General features: G+C 41.3%; 2 protein-coding genes across 2 annotated transcripts; both read left to right on the forward strand.

The window, feature by feature from the left end:
- Nucleotides 1-17: 17 nt before the first annotated feature.
- galns (galactosamine (N-acetyl)-6-sulfatase) lies at nt 18-17,650 on the forward strand. The gene is made up of 14 exons (XM_026378027.1): nt 18-179; nt 298-421; nt 1,112-1,186; nt 1,343-1,445; nt 2,261-2,404; nt 3,181-3,247; nt 4,142-4,269; nt 4,370-4,509; nt 4,785-4,888; nt 8,004-8,146; nt 8,445-8,547; nt 12,157-12,278; nt 16,447-16,564; nt 17,071-17,650. Exons 1-14 carry the CDS (start codon nt 72-74, stop codon nt 17,155-17,157), a joined length of 1,566 nt encoding a protein of 521 aa, XP_026233812.1. The 5' UTR covers nt 18-71; the 3' UTR covers nt 17,158-17,650.
- Nucleotides 17,651-18,336: 686 nt separating this feature from the next.
- Nucleotides 18,337-19,611, forward strand: LOC113174461 (proteolipid protein 2). The gene is made up of 4 exons (XM_026378499.1): nt 18,337-18,490; nt 18,853-19,008; nt 19,122-19,217; nt 19,302-19,611. Exons 1-4 carry the CDS (start codon nt 18,431-18,433, stop codon nt 19,416-19,418), a joined length of 429 nt encoding a protein of 142 aa, XP_026234284.1. The 5' UTR covers nt 18,337-18,430; the 3' UTR covers nt 19,419-19,611.
- The last annotated feature ends 248 nt before the right edge of the window (nt 19,612-19,859 follow it).

Genomic DNA, 19,859 nt, shown 5'->3' on the forward strand with positions numbered 1-19,859 from the left:
CGCGCTCGAAGACAAACAAACCACTTCCTCGAAGTTGACGCTCATATGATTCCAGAGCAGCAAAGAGAGCGATGTCTCCCTTAAGTTTGACTTTTCTTTCTGCATTAATATGTTGTTCCTTCACACTACAGACATCGAGTGTTTCATCTCCAAACATTATCATCATGCTCATGGATGACGTAAGTTGTTTTCATATATTTCTTCTCACATCAGGAGTAATGTCTGTGATAATAAAGTGTGAGCTTGCATGTGTGTTCCTGGATTTGGACTTATAATAAACTCGCCTCTGCCCTTCAGATGGGTTGGGGTGATTTGGGGGTGTTTGGCCAGCCCTCTAAAGAGACACCTAACCTGGATGCCATGGCTGCTCAAGGGATGCTGTTTCCAAATTTCTACACTGCAAACCCCCTCTGTTCCCCATGTGAGTCAGCAAAACAATTCAAGAACTGAACTAACAGTTTATGTGTTGCAATACACTGTCATCTCCATTTCTTAATTTGTTTTTACTGTGAAACCCGTGTCATTTTGATTAAACACTTGATTATTGATTTAAAGTTGTGAACAACTAATCTACCAGAACATTTGCTAAAATTAAGCATGTGCATCATGTGAGTACAGGACAGCCAGACAGAATGCAGTGAAACAGGTACTGTAAAAAACAATGTCCTGGTTAGGTTATGCAATCTTAGGGATCTGTGTATAATGCAATAGATTCAGAAATTAGTTTGTGGCCCTTTTGTTAACAAACTGGTTTAAAAAATGAAACTGAAAAGCCCATTTGTATTCTGTAAATATAAGAAAATTTAGTTTGCAACACACACTATAAAGGTTAGGAGACATGCTTACGATTGCATTACATCACTTGTATGATGACTGACTTCCAAAGAAAAATACATCTTAATAGCAACATACTGTACCTCTACACACATATACAAGAATCTAACTATTACAGTATCAGCTGTATGGGTTAGTTTGTTGTGCTCAGTGTGTCTGGATGAAGAATAAATCCAATCTAACTCTATTTGTCTGCCTGTGAAGGAGAATTTAGAAGACCAGTCCGAGTTTGTAATCATCCTTCTATACTGACTCTTTTCTGTCATTTTATCCACAGCCAGAGCTGCGCTTCTCACCGGGAGGCTGCCTGTCAGAAATGGTTTCTACACTACTAATGCCCACGCCAGAAACGGTAGACTTTCAGTATATCCTTACTGTGCACATTATCCAGCTGCAAATAATTAGTTGCATGTTTGTCATTACTCTGTCTATAATCGAGGCGACAGTGTGCAATAAAGTCCTGGTACGTTTTGTACACTTTACGTTAAATGTTTTACCTCTTTTGTAGCATACACACCACAGGAGATAGTAGGAGGAATCTCCAAAGATGAGATTTTGTTACCCCAGTTGTTGAAGACAAAAGGCTATGTCAGCAAAATAGTTGGCAAGTGGTGAGTGCTTTAAGTTTTTCCTTAATTCAGGTTTTTTAGAGTTTTTTTAAAATGTGAGGTTGTGATCAGAGGTGGAAAAACTGTTGTGTAAAAGTAGCCATACAACACTGTAAACATACTTCATTACATGTAGAAAACTGGATTTAAAATCTTGCTTACAGATGTATTATCAGCAAATAGTAAGTAGTCTGCGTGCCAAATGTCCCATCAGTGCTAATCAGTTCATTATTATTGATGCATTGATATATACTTTAATGATTTAGTTGATTCATGCGCAGTTCATTTTACCTACCACATATATACACAAATCCTGCTTCAGATGGTGTTTAGTTAACTGTTTTGTTTAACATGTAACAATATTACAGTGTTTCTATCTGAAATTAGTGGAATAAAAGAAATTAGGAAAATAAAGTAGGATAAAATAAAGATAGTTGGGTAAAGTATACTTTTTTCAGCATGTAGTTAAGTCGTAGTAGAAAAGATCCTTACTTCCTTTCCACCACTAATGAAGCCACTTTAACACTATGTTCAAGACCAACAACAACTTGTCTTGTGATGTTGCTAAAAATGTACCTAGAGAAAATAAACAGTTGTGGAATTGATGTATAAAAATGTATCATTCTGAATTAACATAATAGATGATCAGTTTCTAAGCCACCCATCCCTGAGGTATCTGTTGGTTTACATTACTTTCATTGTGGTGTGAAAATATGCATATATGCATAGATATATATATATGCAGAGACCCAAGGCTCATTTAAAATAGATTGTTTATCACATTATCTATTCTGGGTGCTCTTCATGTGTCTCTACAGGCATCTGGGCCATAGACCACAGTACCTTCCCCTGAAGAATGGTTTCGATGAATGGTTTGGTGCACCAAACTGCCACTTTGGCCCCTATAACGACACCATCACACCCAACATCCCCGTATACAACAATTCTGAGATGCTTGGCAGGTAGTATCACACACGAGCACCCCGATATACAGAACAAAACAACAGACATACAGGCTGGAAATCTATAAAAATCTTCTTCCCCCATGACTCAGTGGAATAGTCAGGCTGGCTGCTCCTCTCAATGAGTTGAATGTCTCCCCTCCTCTTCCCTCTATGTACCAGCTGTGCTTGTATATTCCATTTTCCGCCCATTTGTTTTCCCCAAAACAGCCATATGTGTATTCTGGGTCATTGGAACTGGCAGCCGGGCGTGTTTTTCGCTTAGCCGTGGGTTTAATCAGCGCAGAATACCTGGGCCCTGGACAGACATACACACCCACATAGACATGTATACACACAGACACACACCCGCCCTCAAGAGACGGCAGGTTGCGTTGGCTGTATGCGAGGACACCTGGAGGAAGTGAAGCGTAAGAGAGAGAGAGAGAGATGCCTGTCACTGCTTCTCTACTCGCCGCGCCATGCTTCAGCAACACCTCATAACAGTTCCCTCTGCTCGGCTCTGCTGAGACTTCCCAAATATGTCTTTCAACAAAACCTCCTTGCAAAAACAGTCCACAAGAAGGAAATTTGCTTCCATTATTTTAACGATGGCGTCTGTAATAGTTTGAGTCAATGTAGAAGTTGATTGAGGAGCCCTGATAATACCGTCAGGTCATTGTGAACGATTCATTTGTGAATGAATCACTTTATGCGCTTGAATAAGCAGAGGAGGAATGACACTGTGTGGCCTCAGCAGGTAATCAGATGAATCATGTCAACCGCTTGTTTTTCAGATACTATGAGGAATTCAAGATTGACAGGGTGACTGGAGAGTCCAACCTCACACAGATGTACTTGCAGGTACGTTTGGGTTGACCTGTCCTTTCTAAGGCTGCCTCTTTCTCAGATGATACGATCCTTTCTGTGGAGTATGTCACGTAGAGTAAATAAATTACAACTATGTTTTCCACCAGAGTGGAAGATTGTCTGTGTCTCAACAAAATATAAAAGCACAGAAACAGTAAATCATCTTATTTAACAAATTACAGCCTGATATTTTTACCAACAGAAGTGGATTGTTGACTTTTGCACACTCTCGTGCTGATTATTTCTGCCACCTGCTTCGTTCTGTCCCATTCTGTTCTTTAAGGGACCGAATACAGCACACACAGACGAACTGCATGCTTGAGAGGTGCTCTGAGTCATCACAAGAGGAGAAGGGATCTGTAAAGTAGATCTTTGTAAAGCTCACGTAGTATAAGAATGTCCTAAGAGGCTAAACTGACTGCGGTGCAGATATTGTATTAAGAAAATGGAACAAAGGCAGAACTTTACAATGCAAACTCATATTTCTGATTGCATCAGGACACATTGGACATGGTTGTGTAATTAGTTGAGCACTAGAACATGAAACCTCCGACTTCATTTTACATTTATCAGTAAATGAACATGGACATTCACTCATTTGTCAATTACTTGGGTAAACTGAGATAAAACAAAAGCCCTGCAGCATGTCCATGATGATGTTCATCTTCTTGATTAAATTGCATTATAATAAGAGATGTTTCTAATATGTAGTTTACCTTCACTTCTATCAACGGGGTGATGAAATGTTTTCTCTCAGTATATTATTAAAACCTAAAAGAACCACAAAGTGATCTATTTAAAATAATCAGAAATCAACTAGAAACACTACAAAAGGAGCTTCACTAAGTCATCCGTACTTACAGTGTCCCTTACCTCCTGCCTCCACAGGAAGGTCTTGAATTCATACGCCGTCAGACTGAGGCTCAGCGGCCCTTCTTCCTCTACTGGGCAGCTGATGCTACTCACGCCCCGGTCTATGCCTCCAAACACTTCCTAGGGAAGAGCCAGCGAGGACGGTCTGTGATTCCCTGCTTCACTCAATCACTGGTATATGGTTGTGAATATATGTATTTTATAAGGTGAATAATATGAGCTGTGATTTGTTGTTTGATGTAGATATGGAGATGCAGTGATGGAACTTGACTACAGCGTCGGTCAGATCTTGTCATGGCTGCGTACCCTGGGCATTGAAAACAACACCTTTGTCTTCTTCACCTCAGACAATGGAGCTGCTCTAATATCTGCCCCACATGAAGGTAGGCACTAAATGTATGCAGTACGCCAGTGGAGAGGCAGTGAGAGGTAGAAACTTGCCCCTGCCAAGATATGTTGAACGTTTGAGACTTAAGCCAGGCCAGAGCTGTACCAGTGATGCCATATCAGAGAGTTCAGACAGGAGGATCTGGTGGTTAACCCTGTCAAAGACTGCAGATAGATCAAGTAGATCAAGTAAGATGAAGTCTGACTTGTTACCCTGTTTGTGTGTGTGATGTATTATAAGACTGCATGTTTTGTGCATCTGATTCCTCAGGTGGCAGCAACGGGCCATTCCTCTGTGGGAAGGAGACGACCTTTGAAGGGGGCATGAGGGAGCCCGCAATCGCCTGGTGGCCTGGACACATCAAAGAAGGCACAGTAAGAATACCTCAGTGATTTCAAGCTTTTACCAAATAAAGCCTCTAAACAGTCCAACACTATCAATCACTAAACCCCTAGCATCTCCTCTAGAGACCAGACTAGTCTCAGGCTCAGAATCAAGAGCCAGGTTTTTTTTTTTTTTTTTTTTATTCTAAGCTTTGTTGCTCCCTGATGATCCGCCTCTTAACAGGTACCAGGAGCTCTATAAAGACGGAGGCGATGCACAGTACTATGAATCAGGTGGAAAGTAAAGAAATTACTATTTCAGCCTTTCTTTGAAAGATTGTTGGTTTTTGTTTGATTTGTGTATCACTTACCAGTTTGTGCACAATCTGCGCCATAGGCACAGTAACCAGCTAATCTTGACTACACTCAACTTCTGTCATGTAATTCGACTCCGGTAAAGATAAACTGTGTGATTTTGGCCACGAAGCACATGGATGCTTTTTCCACAGTTTCTTCAAATAGTTTTGGTTGGAATTAATGCCCCAATTCTCTCTCTTTTTCCCTCCCTCTCCCCAATTTAACCCCCCACCCACACAGTGATCCCCTAAGCCTGTGCGTTCTGCAAATGACTTTTAATTGTATTAGGGGCAGCTGTGACACGGGGCTGTGACGCAGAGGGATTTGGTGGAGGAGCGAGCGGAGGCTGCAGTCTGCAGTAAGCCTTGCCCCTGGCTCATCTCACAGGGGTGTGCTGGGGCCTGATAGCACAGCAGAGTAGCGAGGGAGAGGGGGATTGGGAGCGTCTTAAGCGGCTAATCTGTTTGTGTGTTTGCTGAGGTTGGATTGAGCCGTAATGAGGACTTCAGTATCTGAATATGCCAGGCGCTCAGGATAAAGGAACAGGAGGGGTTGAGAGGGAAGGAAGCAAGGAAGAAGTAAAAGAGGGGGCTGGTGTGCTAAAGACGCTGGCAGTGCTGCACTGCCAGGAACGCTGTTGAGTTTGCAGGACTTTGCTGCACCTGTGCCACTTTATAATTGACCAGTGTGTCTGTATATGCACCTGCAAACGTGTTGATATATCTGTGGCATTTTTGTCTGTGCCACTGTACTCCGGCATGCCTGCACGTATAGACATGTATCTATGTATTTTCTTCTGATGAAAGAGATACTGATACTCTATAACCTATATAAGACATCATCATTTTTTACTTATGGCTTGTCTGTGAGAATGTGGGTCTACTGTACTCTGCAGAACCCCCTGCAGGCTCTAGATTTATCACATTAATCATCTGAAATCTCTGATGATGTGTGCATTGAAATGTCCATAAGCTCTTCAAGCTAAATGGAGAAGACATCAAACTGTTATGCAAGCCACTGAAGGCAGACCCATCTTTACAGTATTAAGATGAGAAGTTCTGGTGCAACAAAGGCTTGGTGACAGAGCATTTCACTGTTTATTTCCACATATCTCAAACAGATAAAAATCCCTTTTTCTGTTTATGCATCTGAGTGATGAAATGTCAGGAACATGCCAGTAATTTAACTGACTTGTGAGAACATACACTGAAATTTGCGGGGATAGAAGCAGGTGCACTGGAATGAAGCAGCTCAGGGCTGAAGCAGATGCAGATTCAGCATCTTCCCAGTGCCCGAGGGGGGGGGGGGGGGGGGGTGACGAGCCACGGTGAGGTTGGGTGGTGGCTGTAGGAACAGAAATGCAGAAGTAGGTGGGGTGTTAGCCCCACACCACAACATTGTTGAGCATCACAGCCCCTTTTGTTGTGTTTTATCAGGCAGCAGACACACAAGCAGAGTGGCACAGGCAGAGACTGAAGCGCTGCCTCCTCAGATAACCAGCATCACCACTCACGACAAAGAAAGAAGACGGAGAAAGAATGTGACATTAATAGAGAGCAATGAGTCAGACAAAAAAAGGAGGAACAAAGGGCGAAGAGAGAATGAAGTTTGGTGTAGACAGCGAAAGAGAGCAGAGTTATTAAGGAAGGAAATAGAAGATAGCAACTCAGGAGATAGACTTTGAAAGTTTCAGTTTTTAGCCATTCAAGTTATTACCAACAAATTGTGGGTTTTGCTTCGTGTTCTGTCCTTTTGTCCCGTTTTCTTTAATGGTTTGTGTGACTCTGTGTGACGGGGAATTTATTTATAAAAAAAAAAAAAAAAATGGAGGAAAGGACTGAATCTGTTAGTGTTTATGTATGTGTGTGAGAAGGAGTGTCTGGATGCGCAGATAGATCATGGAATGCATTGCAGAGCCTTTTCTGTGGCTAGTTTTGTGGCTACAGAAGAACAGGGAATTCATTTCAGTGCTTAGGAGCTTTTGTGTGTGTGTGTGTGTTTCTGTGTGTGTGTGTGCGCGCACTTCTGCATGTGTGCTGGCAGCCGATAGGAGCACAGCGGCACATGGTGGTGCAGCTGCAGAGGCCTGATAGCACTATCTGATTGTGAGCGTGCCGTCTCCCTCTAAGGCTCGCTCAGGAGAGAATGGAACGGAAGATCAAGGATGACAGCGAAAAAATGGCATTTTATCTGAAAATAGTTCAAAGTTTATAAATAAAATAAAGCTTTTCACTGGGACTGGGAGAGGGAGATAAAACACCAGCTCGCTCCAGCTCCAGCCGCCTGCTTGCCCGGGCCTTGTCCTCTCCCTACCTTCTCTCCTCTTTTTCCTCACTCACTTCTTTTTTTCCTTTTTTTGCCTCCAAAAAACTAATTTAGAAAGAGCATTCTGGAGGTTTTATAGTAAATCTGCAAGGAGAGATTAGAGAGGAGACTGAAGAAATGCACCCCTTTCCTACATGTGTACAGACAACCACACATGCAAACATCCTATCATGACCACGCATAGTTACCTCGTTTGCTTCCATGGAGAAAGAAAGATCGAGTCAAAGGTGTTCCCGGAGCATCAGTTAGTGGTGAACTCTTATTTGCCACATATCACCAATAATGGTAAACTAGAGATCAAGCTCATAAACACTGTGTGTATGTTAGTGTGTGTGTATATATATATAGCATACACCTGAGGACCAGTTTGAGTTTTAACCCCTGATAGAATACTATTTATTTTTATCAGGGTCATTTTTCCAATCTAATCTCACTTGTTTGGGCAGTGATGGTGTTTTTTAAAAATGTATTTGTCTTTTTGCAGGTGAACTTCCAGTTGGCTAATGTAATGGATCTGTTCACCACCAGTCTGGCTCTGGCTGGCATTAGTCCTCCTGGTGACAGAGCAATCGATGGACTGGACCTGACACCAGTCCTGCTAAGCCCCCCCCACACCATCCACAACAGGTGGGGCACACATATCCATCCCCTCTTCCATCAGGATTTTAATATTGGTCTTTAGGGTGTTGGTGGCATTTACTTTAAGACCACATCAGTGAGTGAGAGGTCCGCTTCCTGAGTGAGGCTACCTTAAGTTCAGCTCCAGAGAGATGCAGCATGGATGTACTGTAGATTCTTTATCTTGTTTCATGAAAGAGAGGAAGGTTTGGAAAAAAGAGGGCAGATTTAGCATAAACAAGTGCCGAAATGCACTTAGGGAGAAACTAATTTGAGCGTTGTTTCTCCTTTTTCCCATCCTCAACAGGCCTATCTTCTATTACCGTGGGAATGAGCTGATGGCTGTGAGGCTTGGGCAGTACAAGGCACACTACTGGACCTGGAGCAACTCATGGGAGGAGTTTAAGAGCGTAAGATTCCCATTTTACCACAACAACTCTGTTCCTGCTCTGTTTCCTCAGTTCTTGATTTGCTCTGCCACATCCTCCCTCTTTGTCTCTCCTAATCTTACTCAAACACACAAACACTCTCACTGTTGGTGTTATCTTGAAAATGGCTCATCAGTTGACTGCTGTGTACATCAGAGTGTAATGAATATTAATGAAGAGCCCCCACATCAGCGAACTTACATCATTCATCAACAAGCTGACTTGTTTGTTCTAACTCCAGTGGAGATTTTCTTCCTCTCCATTTACATACCGTCAGTCTCGGTTGTAGACCCGTTCTTTTGGCATCATGGGGCTCAGAAAGAAGAAATAAAAGTCAGATAATAGCTGTATCTCTCTGCCACAATTACATCAGCTCAGTGCCGATTCGTTATCAGGACAAATGTGAAATCTGACACTTGAGAAACAGGATAGCGTGGCCCTTTCTCTTTTGTGTCCATAAAAACATGTCCTCCTGTTCTGCCTCCATGGCTCTGCTTTTCCTGTGATCCAGTTTGTTTTATGCCCCATCGGTCGCTTAAATTGCTCTCTCCTTCAGGGCCGCTGAATCAATAGCAGCCTCCTTTATCAACTCATGTGAACTGAAGTGGAACTTCACAAATAATGGCATCTGATTGCCTGTGAGTTGCCTATCGATTGGTGTGTGTGTGTGTGTGTGCACGTGAGAGAGAGAGAAAGAAGGAGTGAAAACGTACATGTTTGAGGCTTGAAACAGATGTGAATATTTATGTGTGTGTTTTTAGAGTGACTGCTGAGGTTGTACAAGTAAAAGGTGAATGCTTAATTATGGCTAAATTGTAAAAAAGAACTTTAATAAATGTGAACAAACTCTTTACATGCTTGTGTTTTGTAAATTAACCTTTGAAGAAGAATGTTCTGAGGTCCATGTTTGGCCTTCTTTGTTATAGGCATACACTAGATTAGATCATTCCTACCCTTTCCTCAACCAATAAAATTATGTTCGCAGTAAAACCCTCATAAAGAATAAGTTTAACCTGCAGCAGACTTAAAACATCAAACCCTTTTTCTGTAAAACCTGTGTCTACTTGCTTGCTCCTCAGCTCTGGTAATACTTTTAAATAGAATTTGGTTTTCTTAGCAGCCCGTGATGAAAAATAAACAAGGCAAGGTGTGTGTGTGTGCATATGTGTGTATGCGTGCTTCCGTGCGTGTGTGTAAGAAGAATGAAATTACAGGTTAATAGCTAGGAGACGTACATCTCTGTCCTGGCTGTGTGCATGCAGCTCAGCCATGAGGAAAATAAGAAATTTCACAGGCTTAAATGCGTCTCATCAAACTCTCTTGAGGGAGTGTAGTGATGTTAATAATGTGAAATGTATGTGTGTGAAATGTGAAATCTGGATTGCTGAGTAACCTGTGCTACAGCTGTGATACCTCACAGGGTGATAAATGAAAACTGAAAAACGACACCTGTTCCACCTATAGTGGTTACACATCAATTCTGTTGCGAGACTTAACAAGTAATAGACTGTGCCATCGTACTGTTGAGCTTTATAGTAAGTCGTGACATTAACACATCCGTTGTTGCAATAGTTCACTCACCTAAAAGGCAGTAAAGCAGTATGCTGAACATTTACAGTGGTAGAAGACGCAATCAGAGTTTATTTAAGTAAAAGAACAAAGATGAGATGTTTCTTTAATGTTTGGTTTTTATGTGAAATACAATACTAATACTGCTACTACCACTACTGATGATGATGGCAATGATTTTGATGCTGATTATTATTAGTATTAGTAGGAGTAGGAGTAATAATTGCTTCAGTTATTATTAATTATTAATAATAATTACTAACTCAGATTAAAAAGTAAAGTTACCTCTTATTCAAATTGAGCCATGAGAGACGAAGGGATAGAAGAGGAAATGCCTCTGCTTTTATAACTCATTAATCTAAACCCTGACCAGCTGCATCGCGTAGACACTGCTTTAGTAACGCGCTGTACTAACTTAGCATATAGTAACCGCAGCTATGAAATAAATGTTTGTGTCATGTGCATCCAAATGTAACGGTGTGGAGGCATAAAGAGCATATAATGGAAATACTCAGATATTACAGGTGCCTCAGTAAAGTTAAACCATGTAGTTACTTTTCATCACCAATGGTCCATAGATTAGTTGCACATTTTTATCGATCTGCTTCCATCTATCCATAAAATAAATGTATCCACAATCTGAAGTACAATATAGGAAGTTGCTGTTCTTCCAAATCTAATGCTTTGATCTAAAATAAACACAAAACGTCTTTTTCCAAAATCCACTCTTTCACCCTGGCTTCACCTGCACCTTATCTCTATAGGGAAAGCTCTGCTCCAGTTTGAAAGCAGCCCTGTTGTATCTATAGCATTCATGTCAAGCGAGATATGGAGTTCTTGCTGCCATGTCTTGGATACAACATTCAGACAGATACACTGCACACAGCAGGTCTTTCTTGCTGCTCCTCTGGTATGAGATTTTTTTTTGTTAGTCTTCTTTTCTGCATTCTAAGTTGTTGCCATCAAAAGTCAGAGCAAGTCTGAATCAGAGCTCTGCAGTGTGGGGGTATCCATCTGTCTCACTCTCTGCTTCTTTCTTTTCTATATATATTTTAAGGTGCTCCGTTGAGTGATCTCAGAGGGGGGCAGCAACTGTGCCTTACAGATGAATGCTCTCTCAATATTAGTTGTGCTCATCAAATAGTGTGTGTGAGTGTCTGTGTACATCTCTGTGTGCGCATCGTGTATTGCTCCCATTGTGGGGACTTCTCTTCCTCGTGGAGACAAAATGCTGGTTCCCACCATGTCATTAGTTACATTTTAAAGAGATTACTTGGTTTAATGGAACGGTCAGCTTAGGCAAGTAGTTGTTATGGCTAAGAATCGGGTAAGTTACTGCAAAGTAAATGTACAGCAAGTCAATGTGAAGTCCCCATACGTGATGAAAACAAATGCATGTGTGTGTTGAAGGAGGGGGCAGATCTCCTGGGGATTCTGGGGGAGTGAGTGTGACTCAGTCAGGCTGTGATCACTGCCAGGCTCATGAGCATGGAGGCACGGAGCAGGAGCGAAGGTGTGCAGAGATGAAGGGGAGGCAGCAAAAGGTCCTCGGCTTGTGTGAGGGAGTCGACCACTTCATGATGTAGCAACAGTAACATCGCAAACAACATAATGGTTTGGGACACGTGATGCATGTAGACCGCGCTACATTAAGCATTAAGTAGTAGGTGGCTGCAAGTGTGAATGAGTTTAATTGTACATGATAAAAACACAGAGCAAAGGCCTGATGTGTGTCAACTAACACACCTAAAAGAACCAGATGGAGACTGTTAAAAAACAGGAGGTTGAAGAAAATGATGAATGAATCATTCAGAAACTAGAATGTAAGCATCTAAATTAGACATAAGTTGATATTCATGTATCCAGATCTTTAACTCTATCATAACGGTGAAACCTCTTACTAGTCAGTGAACTGAAAGTGTGCTTATGACATGAGCATTTGACAATCTATTTTAAATTAATACTTTACTTCGAACTATGAAAACATAGTAACATCTGTGTGTGGCTCTTTGTCTCTTACAGGGTATAAATTTCTGTCCAGGTCAAGAAGTCTCCGGAGTGACTACACATGACCAGAAAGAGCACACAATGCAGCCAGTCATTTTCCACCTGGGGCGGGATCCTGGGGAAAAGTTCCCAATCAGGTCAGTTGCCTGAAAAGTTCAAATCTGCTTACAGCACATATCTAGAGAGAGAGAGAGAGAGAGAGAGAAGAGAAGCGGCAATGGAAAACAAAGAGGAGAATAGGAGGGTTGTTTGCCTGTTGGTAGTAAAGAATGTGTATGAGATCAATGCTGATTCACTGGCATGAAAAAGAAGGCAGCGGATTGATCCGCTCAGCCAGTGCGTGCCTGATTACACCCTTCTCTTTGTGATTGCAAACAGCTCTGGCCCTCAACCCGCCAGCGTACGGCTACAGGTTAAAATTGCAAGATAAATTGTTGAGGTCTAAATTGAGAGCGAGTGCTGTTTAATGGAGTTTGGTGTGTGTCAGCCTCGACTCGGAGGCGAGCTCAGAATCTCAAGAAGAGAGCGGGAGCAGAGGACGCCGACAGACTATTACTAAACAAGAGTGCAAAGAAAGATGAGCATCATATTTTACTGCGTAATATAATTGCAGAATATTTCTGTGTTCTTTTAGATAAATCACCCACCGTGGATAATACATGGAGATAATCTCGAAATCACTTTGATGAGAGAATATTCCTTTTGTGCACAGTGTTCGCTTTGGCTCCCCGCTGCCATTACACCTTCTTAGCTGGACCTTTCTTTTATGCCTTCTGCAGCTGTGCTGCTCAAATTTAGCTCTGGCCTCATCTCTTCTTTGCCTCTCTCAGTTCTGAAGTGAAATTGGATAATAAAACATTAATGTTGTTTTTCATTTGCCCACCTTTTAGCCTCGCTATTCACTTGGAGGAATAAAAAAAAAAAAAAGAAAAGTCAAAAACCAATCAATATGCAGCCATGTGTTGGGAGGAGTGCTAGAGGTGTGCACACACACAAACTAAAAATGCAAAGGTCACGTTTTTAACTTCAGAGGTGTCACTGAATTTGTCCATCCTTCTTTATATTTCATTTCTAGTTGACTAAGTCTCTGGACATCTTAGTCTCATCTTTGTCAAATAAAACTATAAATGCTGTGAAAATCTCCCTTCAGGCAGAACCGATATTTAGCATTTTTTGTCAAACTTCACCCCTCATAACAACAAGTTTTATCATTACAAATGCGATTTTGCACAGACTGTGTCTGGCCTGATGTGATTAATTTGAGCAGTGCATCTAGACAAGAGGATAAAAGAGAATAAAGCAATGAAGTGTGAAGATACAGGAGCAATTGGAAATCCAATGCAATATGTCTCTTTAAATAGGAGTTAGTAATGTCTACGATCTGATCTATGATCTAATACAAAGCCTGAATATCCAGAAAAAAAAAAACATGGACACAGGCTCTGGCATAAATCCTACCTTTGTAATGTTCAGTTGTCAGGACTGTGCCAGAAAAGTGTTGATTTTATTCTGCGATTCTCTAGGCCTTAGTGGCAGTGTTGTATTGATTGCATTATACTCATACAGTAAGTGTTTATAATAGATTTTACACAACACAAAGGACACTTGGATTATGTTATTGTATTTCTACACCCAGTTACTCTTCACTGTCCATGCACGTTCTTCTTGCATCCATTCTAGCTGTTCAATCCCCTTTCTCTCAAAAGGTTTGTCTTCTCTCTCGCTCTCCTTCCACTTACTGTTATGCGCCTCAGCTCACTTCTCACCATTCACTCGCTGTCCCACCGCATCCACTGGGACTGTTCTCCTCCATCCTAGTTAAACGTGTGTGTGTCTGCGAGTGTACACATGTGTATGTGTGCGTTTTGTCCATGTGCTCCTCGGTCCCCCAGCTGGACTGGCTGCCTGGCCATCATTAATCTCTGTCTGCACCTAAAGAGCCACTTAAGATGATGTAGGGCCTGTCTGGACACATACCTTCACTACTGTCGCAGGCTGTGATATAGCAAAGAGCACACACACATGCACAGTCCCCAGTCTAGAACTAGTCACCTAGTAAAATGGTGCTTTTTACAATTATTCAGTCCAGGAGGGAGGTGGGGGACATAGTCATTTTTTCGTTTTTTTGTTTTTGTTTGTCTGTTTTCTTTGTCTGAGTGTAAGTGACAACTGTAAAGAGACGTGTTGCTAAATTTGTTCAACTAAATGTGATTTAAACAGTGGAGTTATAGGATGTCAGGGGCTGTGTTGGTGGTCTGTCTGTCTGAATAAAGCACAGGCCCAGCCAGGTCTGCCTGTGTCTTCCTATGTCTTTTCCTGCCTCTCCATCTCTGTGACCTACAGTAAGACCCCCAGGTTAACACAGCCGAGTTTCACACCACCTACCTCATCTCTCGTCCCCAGAGCCCCCGGTCATCCAGAGTGTAGTCTCAGCCCTAACACTGCAGCAAGCCTTGCACAGTCTGGCCTCATCTGCTGCCTGCCACCAGGCTCTTGTGTCCCCAATCAATAGTCCTCACTGAAGTGCTCAATTTCCACCGGGGTGGAGAAGATGGTGCAGGGGAGGGGTAGGCAGGACAGATGTATTTGATTGTCTCCTCAATTCCCCCACCTTCTGCTACTGTGTGGCTGTGTGTGTGTGTGTGTGTACGGCCGCATGCATGTGTGTGTGCTCCCGCAATAGTGTTATGAGAGTGGTGACACACCTGAGCAATGCCCCCATCCCCCTTGGGTGTCATACATTATAAATCAAAAGACTCCATTTGCATACAGCCTGCTTATTATTCCAGATTTTGCCTCTACACGAGTAAGCTAAGGGTTATAATCATGATAATGAGCTGTGCTGACTGTGGGCTTTTCATTATTTGTTTGCAGAGGGGGCATAAACAAATGATATTATTAGTTTTTTGATTTAGAGGACTGCACTGTAAGATTTTCAGTGCGTAGAAAAAACAATAAAAAAAACTTGTGTCTTATGCAAGTTTCTCATCACATGGCGTGCTTTGCTTGCAGACTTGTATGGAGAAAATTAATACTTATAGCAGTCTGATAAATCTCCCCTTCCATTTACCTCTATTAAGTTGCTTCATCCCTTATTACAAAATGAATCACAACAATCGGTGGCAGACAGAGATAGGAAGAGAATGAAATATCCTTCTAGCTTATCGAGATCAGGCGAAAGCACAATTTGCGATTCTAGATAGCTGAAGCAATTTAATTTAAATGTCTTGACCAATTTAACTGATTTTTAACCAAGGGAAGTAATCTATTTTTTTCCCATAACAGCTACAGTCACAATGCTTGAATAGTTGTCTTATGACAAATGTGGCACACAAGGAGAGAGACTAATTGCAGCCAATGTACTACCAGTCGAGTAATTGTAGGGAAAAGACTGAAAGTATCAAGGAAAGGAGCAGGTGCTGGCTGATGGAGGAAGCCTTGCTGCCCTGTGGGAGACCTAAGAGGGAGGGTAGGTGTGAGCTGGACAGAGCCCGGGGTTATTACTCTAATTGACACTTCACCTCACACACATGCACATGTTCCCCAGGGGCCAATCAGAGAGCTGAAGTTTGCAGCGGAGGGAGGGTGGAAGGCTGGCACAGGTGCTGCTGGTGAGTGTATCAGGGGTGTAATTGCACTGCTGATATTTGTCTATCTGTGTGTCACACCACCAGATGCCCAATCCCCCAACACACACTCGTATGCACACACAGCCCATTAACCCTACAGGTCCAATTGAAAGCAGCGTTCCTTTGAAAGCCTTCAGGGCCCCTGTGTTTTACACACTGAATATAATAATGCACAGAGGTGCTCGGGCTCACTGGTGTCCAACAACAGTAATTGAGAGACAGGGGAAGGGAGAGGGGTTACATAGTTCACCCTGCTGAGTGTGTCTTCCCGACGGGAGCCAGAGTGGACAGCCTGTGTGTGTGTGTGTGTGTGTGTGTATGCATTTATGTTTCTGTTTTTGTTGTTGAAAGCTACAGCATGTCCCCTCTTTGATATAATGAGTTAAGCTTGGAGGCCACAGTAATGGTTTATCACTGGATACACTTATATACACACTGTACTTACTGCCACATGAGTGTGTGTGTGTGTGTGTGTGTGTGTGTGTGTGTGTGTGTGTGTGTGGTTGCATGTTGTACATTTAAATTAATAGTAAAATTGTTAAAACACAGAAAAAAAGGACATTTACATGTAAGTGACCAATAGATTATTTTGGACTTACATACAATTTTATGTTTGTTGTTTACGTTACAAAGACTAAAATAATAATTAATTAATATTAATTTAATGTCTTTTCAGTGTTTTGACTAAAGAGTACCACGATGTGCTGTCCAGGATCTCTCCAGTCGTGGAGCAGCATAAGAAGAATCTAGTGCCTGGTATTCCCCAGCTCAACATGTGTGACCTGGCTGTGATGGTGAGATATACTTAACATAAATATACATCTGTTTCACTATTTAACTAGCTACTGAGTCTACTGGGGCTTGTAGGCTGTAGGGTAAGGGCCATTTCAACAATTGTCTCCGTTTTGTCACATTTGTTTATCATTGTTTCTAAGTTAATGGAGTCATACATTATCTTCTCAATTATATTTTTTTTCACTTTGACAGTGTTTTTTGGAAAAAAAAATCCCTTTTAAGATTATTTGAAGCAGCTGTATTGAGGCAGCTTCATCTGGGCTGTGATTTTCACTGCCATGGTTTTATTTATGTTGTAACATTGCCCCCTGGTGGTGAACAACATCAGCACAATTTTAAGTAGGGGCAGAACTTTGCTTTGTTTTTTCTCATTTGCATATTTTGTCATCTTCATTTAAGCACAAGTTTTACTGCTGATGACTGTAAGAAATCCTTCTGCAAATAGAGAATGTCTTTGAGCACTTCCTATTTGTTTGATTACTGTGATTGTTGCTCTCGGTTACAGAATTGGGCTCCCGCAGGCTGTGAGAAGTTAGGAAAGTGTCTCAAAGGGCCAAAGTCTCAGCCCTGGAAGTGCGACTGGCCTCACTGACAGTAAAACGGCTGAGCCTGAAGCAAGAAGAAGGAAGCAAAACCCTAAGATGTGCCTTTATACAGAACAACCAACATCCTTAATATTTAAAAGGAAATCTTTTTTAAGTATTTTAAGCACACCGTTGAAGAACATATGAAATAAAACACCATGTATGTATTTATTCTGTTCAGGGCTAAAATAATGTTCTTCCAATTTTGGATTAATTGTTATTAGTTGAGTTCATCTTCATACTGTACTGTACTGCACAAGGGAAAGTTTATACATGTTAAATACACATTTCTATACAGATACTGTAAAACATGTTTTAATACATTTTATTATGTTGTATAGAGGCTATTTTAATAGTGTTATAAGTAATTAGTATAATGTAGGTCATGTGCATATGGATCTGGCTTGTGAGCTTACAAGTCATCGAAACAATGTTGTGTTAATTGCTCTTTTGGAAATTGTGGAAATTTGTATCTCTGTATAAAGAATAAAGAGAGAGGAAACAGAACAACAAGCTGTATTCTTGCTTATTCTGCAAATATCTTAATATAAAGGCCTGAACTAAATTATTAGTATCCCTTAAAAATAGCAGTCAATATGTAGTTCACGTTGGAGGTAGCTGTTGGAAGATTTGAACACGGTAGTCATAAAAGAATGAGCATGCAGCTACATCTGTTCGTCCCAAAGTTATAACACATTGGGACTGTGGATACTCTACCAAGACGTGGGCGGCCAGTGGAAATGACCCCAAGAACACAACAAATACTCATGAGTGAGGTAAAGAAACAATGTTTTAAATTACTTTAAGCACCTTATATTTGTTAAAACCTTTGACTTAGATGAAGATCAGATCACATTTCATGACAAATTATTGCAGAAAACCATGAAGTTTCAAAAGGTTCACATACTTTCTCTTGCATTTAGTATACAATGATTTAACAGATGACTTTAACCAAACTTTTTTGTGCAGTGACAGATTTTCTGCAGACCCTTTATGAAGATATTTTGCCTCTACATGAGTAAGCTAATGATTATAATCATGATAATGATAATATTCTGTAATCCAGTGCTGTAAAAAGCGCAGGTTTTGCATGTTTATTTATGTACGTCTTGTTCTGCTTTTTTAGGCCGATGTGCCAACAAACTACTTGCACATATTGTTGTAGTCATTTCCTATTCAACGTTTCACACTTGTTTCAGGAAACAGAGTCCGCTTCTAGCTTTGATCCTTTGCAAATGAACATGCATCGCCATTAAAGAAGAGCACAATAGAATAGCAGCCATGGAGGTAGACGCAGCTTTTGTCAAATCCAAGAGGGGAATCCTGAAAGTAGCAGAGTTGGTGAGATTTCCAAACATCATAAGAGCTTTAAACATTTGACTCTTAGCTGGTTGACATGTGTTGGCAGTGATTTTTACATATGAGAGAGGGAAACAGTTACTTTGCATAAGTCAGTAATAAGTTTAGTTTATGTTACTGTCCCTATCTTGTTGCTAATTCACATTAACAAAAGCTTTTTACAGACTAAAAAAGCAACTGGATTAAAAAATGTGATGTGGAAACAGTAGGTTAGCAAGCTGATGAGCAGTTCCTCTTTATGCACACGGGCTGGAGTGTGAAACGCGGCGCATGAGGGAAGGCGATGAGTGAATCAGAAACGAGCTGAGCCACTCTTCTCTGTGTTGTGTCTTTCTCTGCTCCAGGTGACTCTGTGTGTGGCATTTGTGTGTTTCACCACAGCATCCAGATCAGAGTACATTGCGGCCGCAGTGTTGGAGTTTCTGATCACTTTACTTCTGCTGTTGCTGTACCTGCTCAAACTCAACAAGAGGCTGACCTTTTTCTTCTGGCCTTTGGTTGTGAGTGGCCACGATGAGTTGTGATAAGTTCTAGGTTTTTGCAAGTCGTGTGTAGAAGAGAGTAACTTACAATAAGATCCTGTTCTTAAGCTGACCTCCTTTCTTCTCCTCAGGATGTCTTCAACTCTATCTTTGCAGCAGTTTACTTTATTGCCTTGAGCCTGGCGGCACTTTCTACATACGTTGTCACAGGCACACTGGTTGGAGGGGTGAGAAATATTTATTGAGTCAAATGGACTTACGTTAAACTAACCTTGTACCCTTTGTGTAACACTAATACATCTTGTTTGCAGGTCGTTGGTTTGGTGTCAGCGGGGCTGCTGTGTGTGGACAGCTACTTCCTCTTCAAGAACATCACATTCAACAAGTCAAGAGAGCCAACAAATGGATCAATAACTTCCAGTAAATGAAGCGTTATCTCGTCATCTGGTGGTTTTAATGTTCTGGTGGATGTAACGAGCTGTGATTTGTGTCTGTCTGTGTGTCCTGGCATCAGTTTTTCCTACGCTGACCCCTGTCCAGGACAACAGTGGTGGTAGATTTGAGATGCCTCCCAGTGTTGAAAAAGTTTTCTCAAACTTCACATTGTGGCTGATTGGTCAAGTTAAATTTAAAACTCCCTGTGAAAAGTAACTGAGCTTATTCTAAAGCTGTAACGTTTCCAGTGTTTTCACCGTGTTTATTATTGTGGTTTTAATTCCCATTCATGCTGCAAACTATTTTAATGTTGTTTTATAAGTAATAAAATATTATAAAAACAATAAATCTCAGTTCAAAATAATAAAAACTATCTTTGTCTCGTGATCTACTGTGCATTGGCTCCAGATTCCGTTGTCTGCAGCTCACATTTC

Source organism: Anabas testudineus, chromosome 3 (assembly GCF_900324465.2).
Source record: "Anabas testudineus chromosome 3, fAnaTes1.2, whole genome shotgun sequence".
Classification (NCBI taxonomy): domain Eukaryota; kingdom Metazoa; phylum Chordata; class Actinopteri; order Anabantiformes; family Anabantidae; genus Anabas; species Anabas testudineus.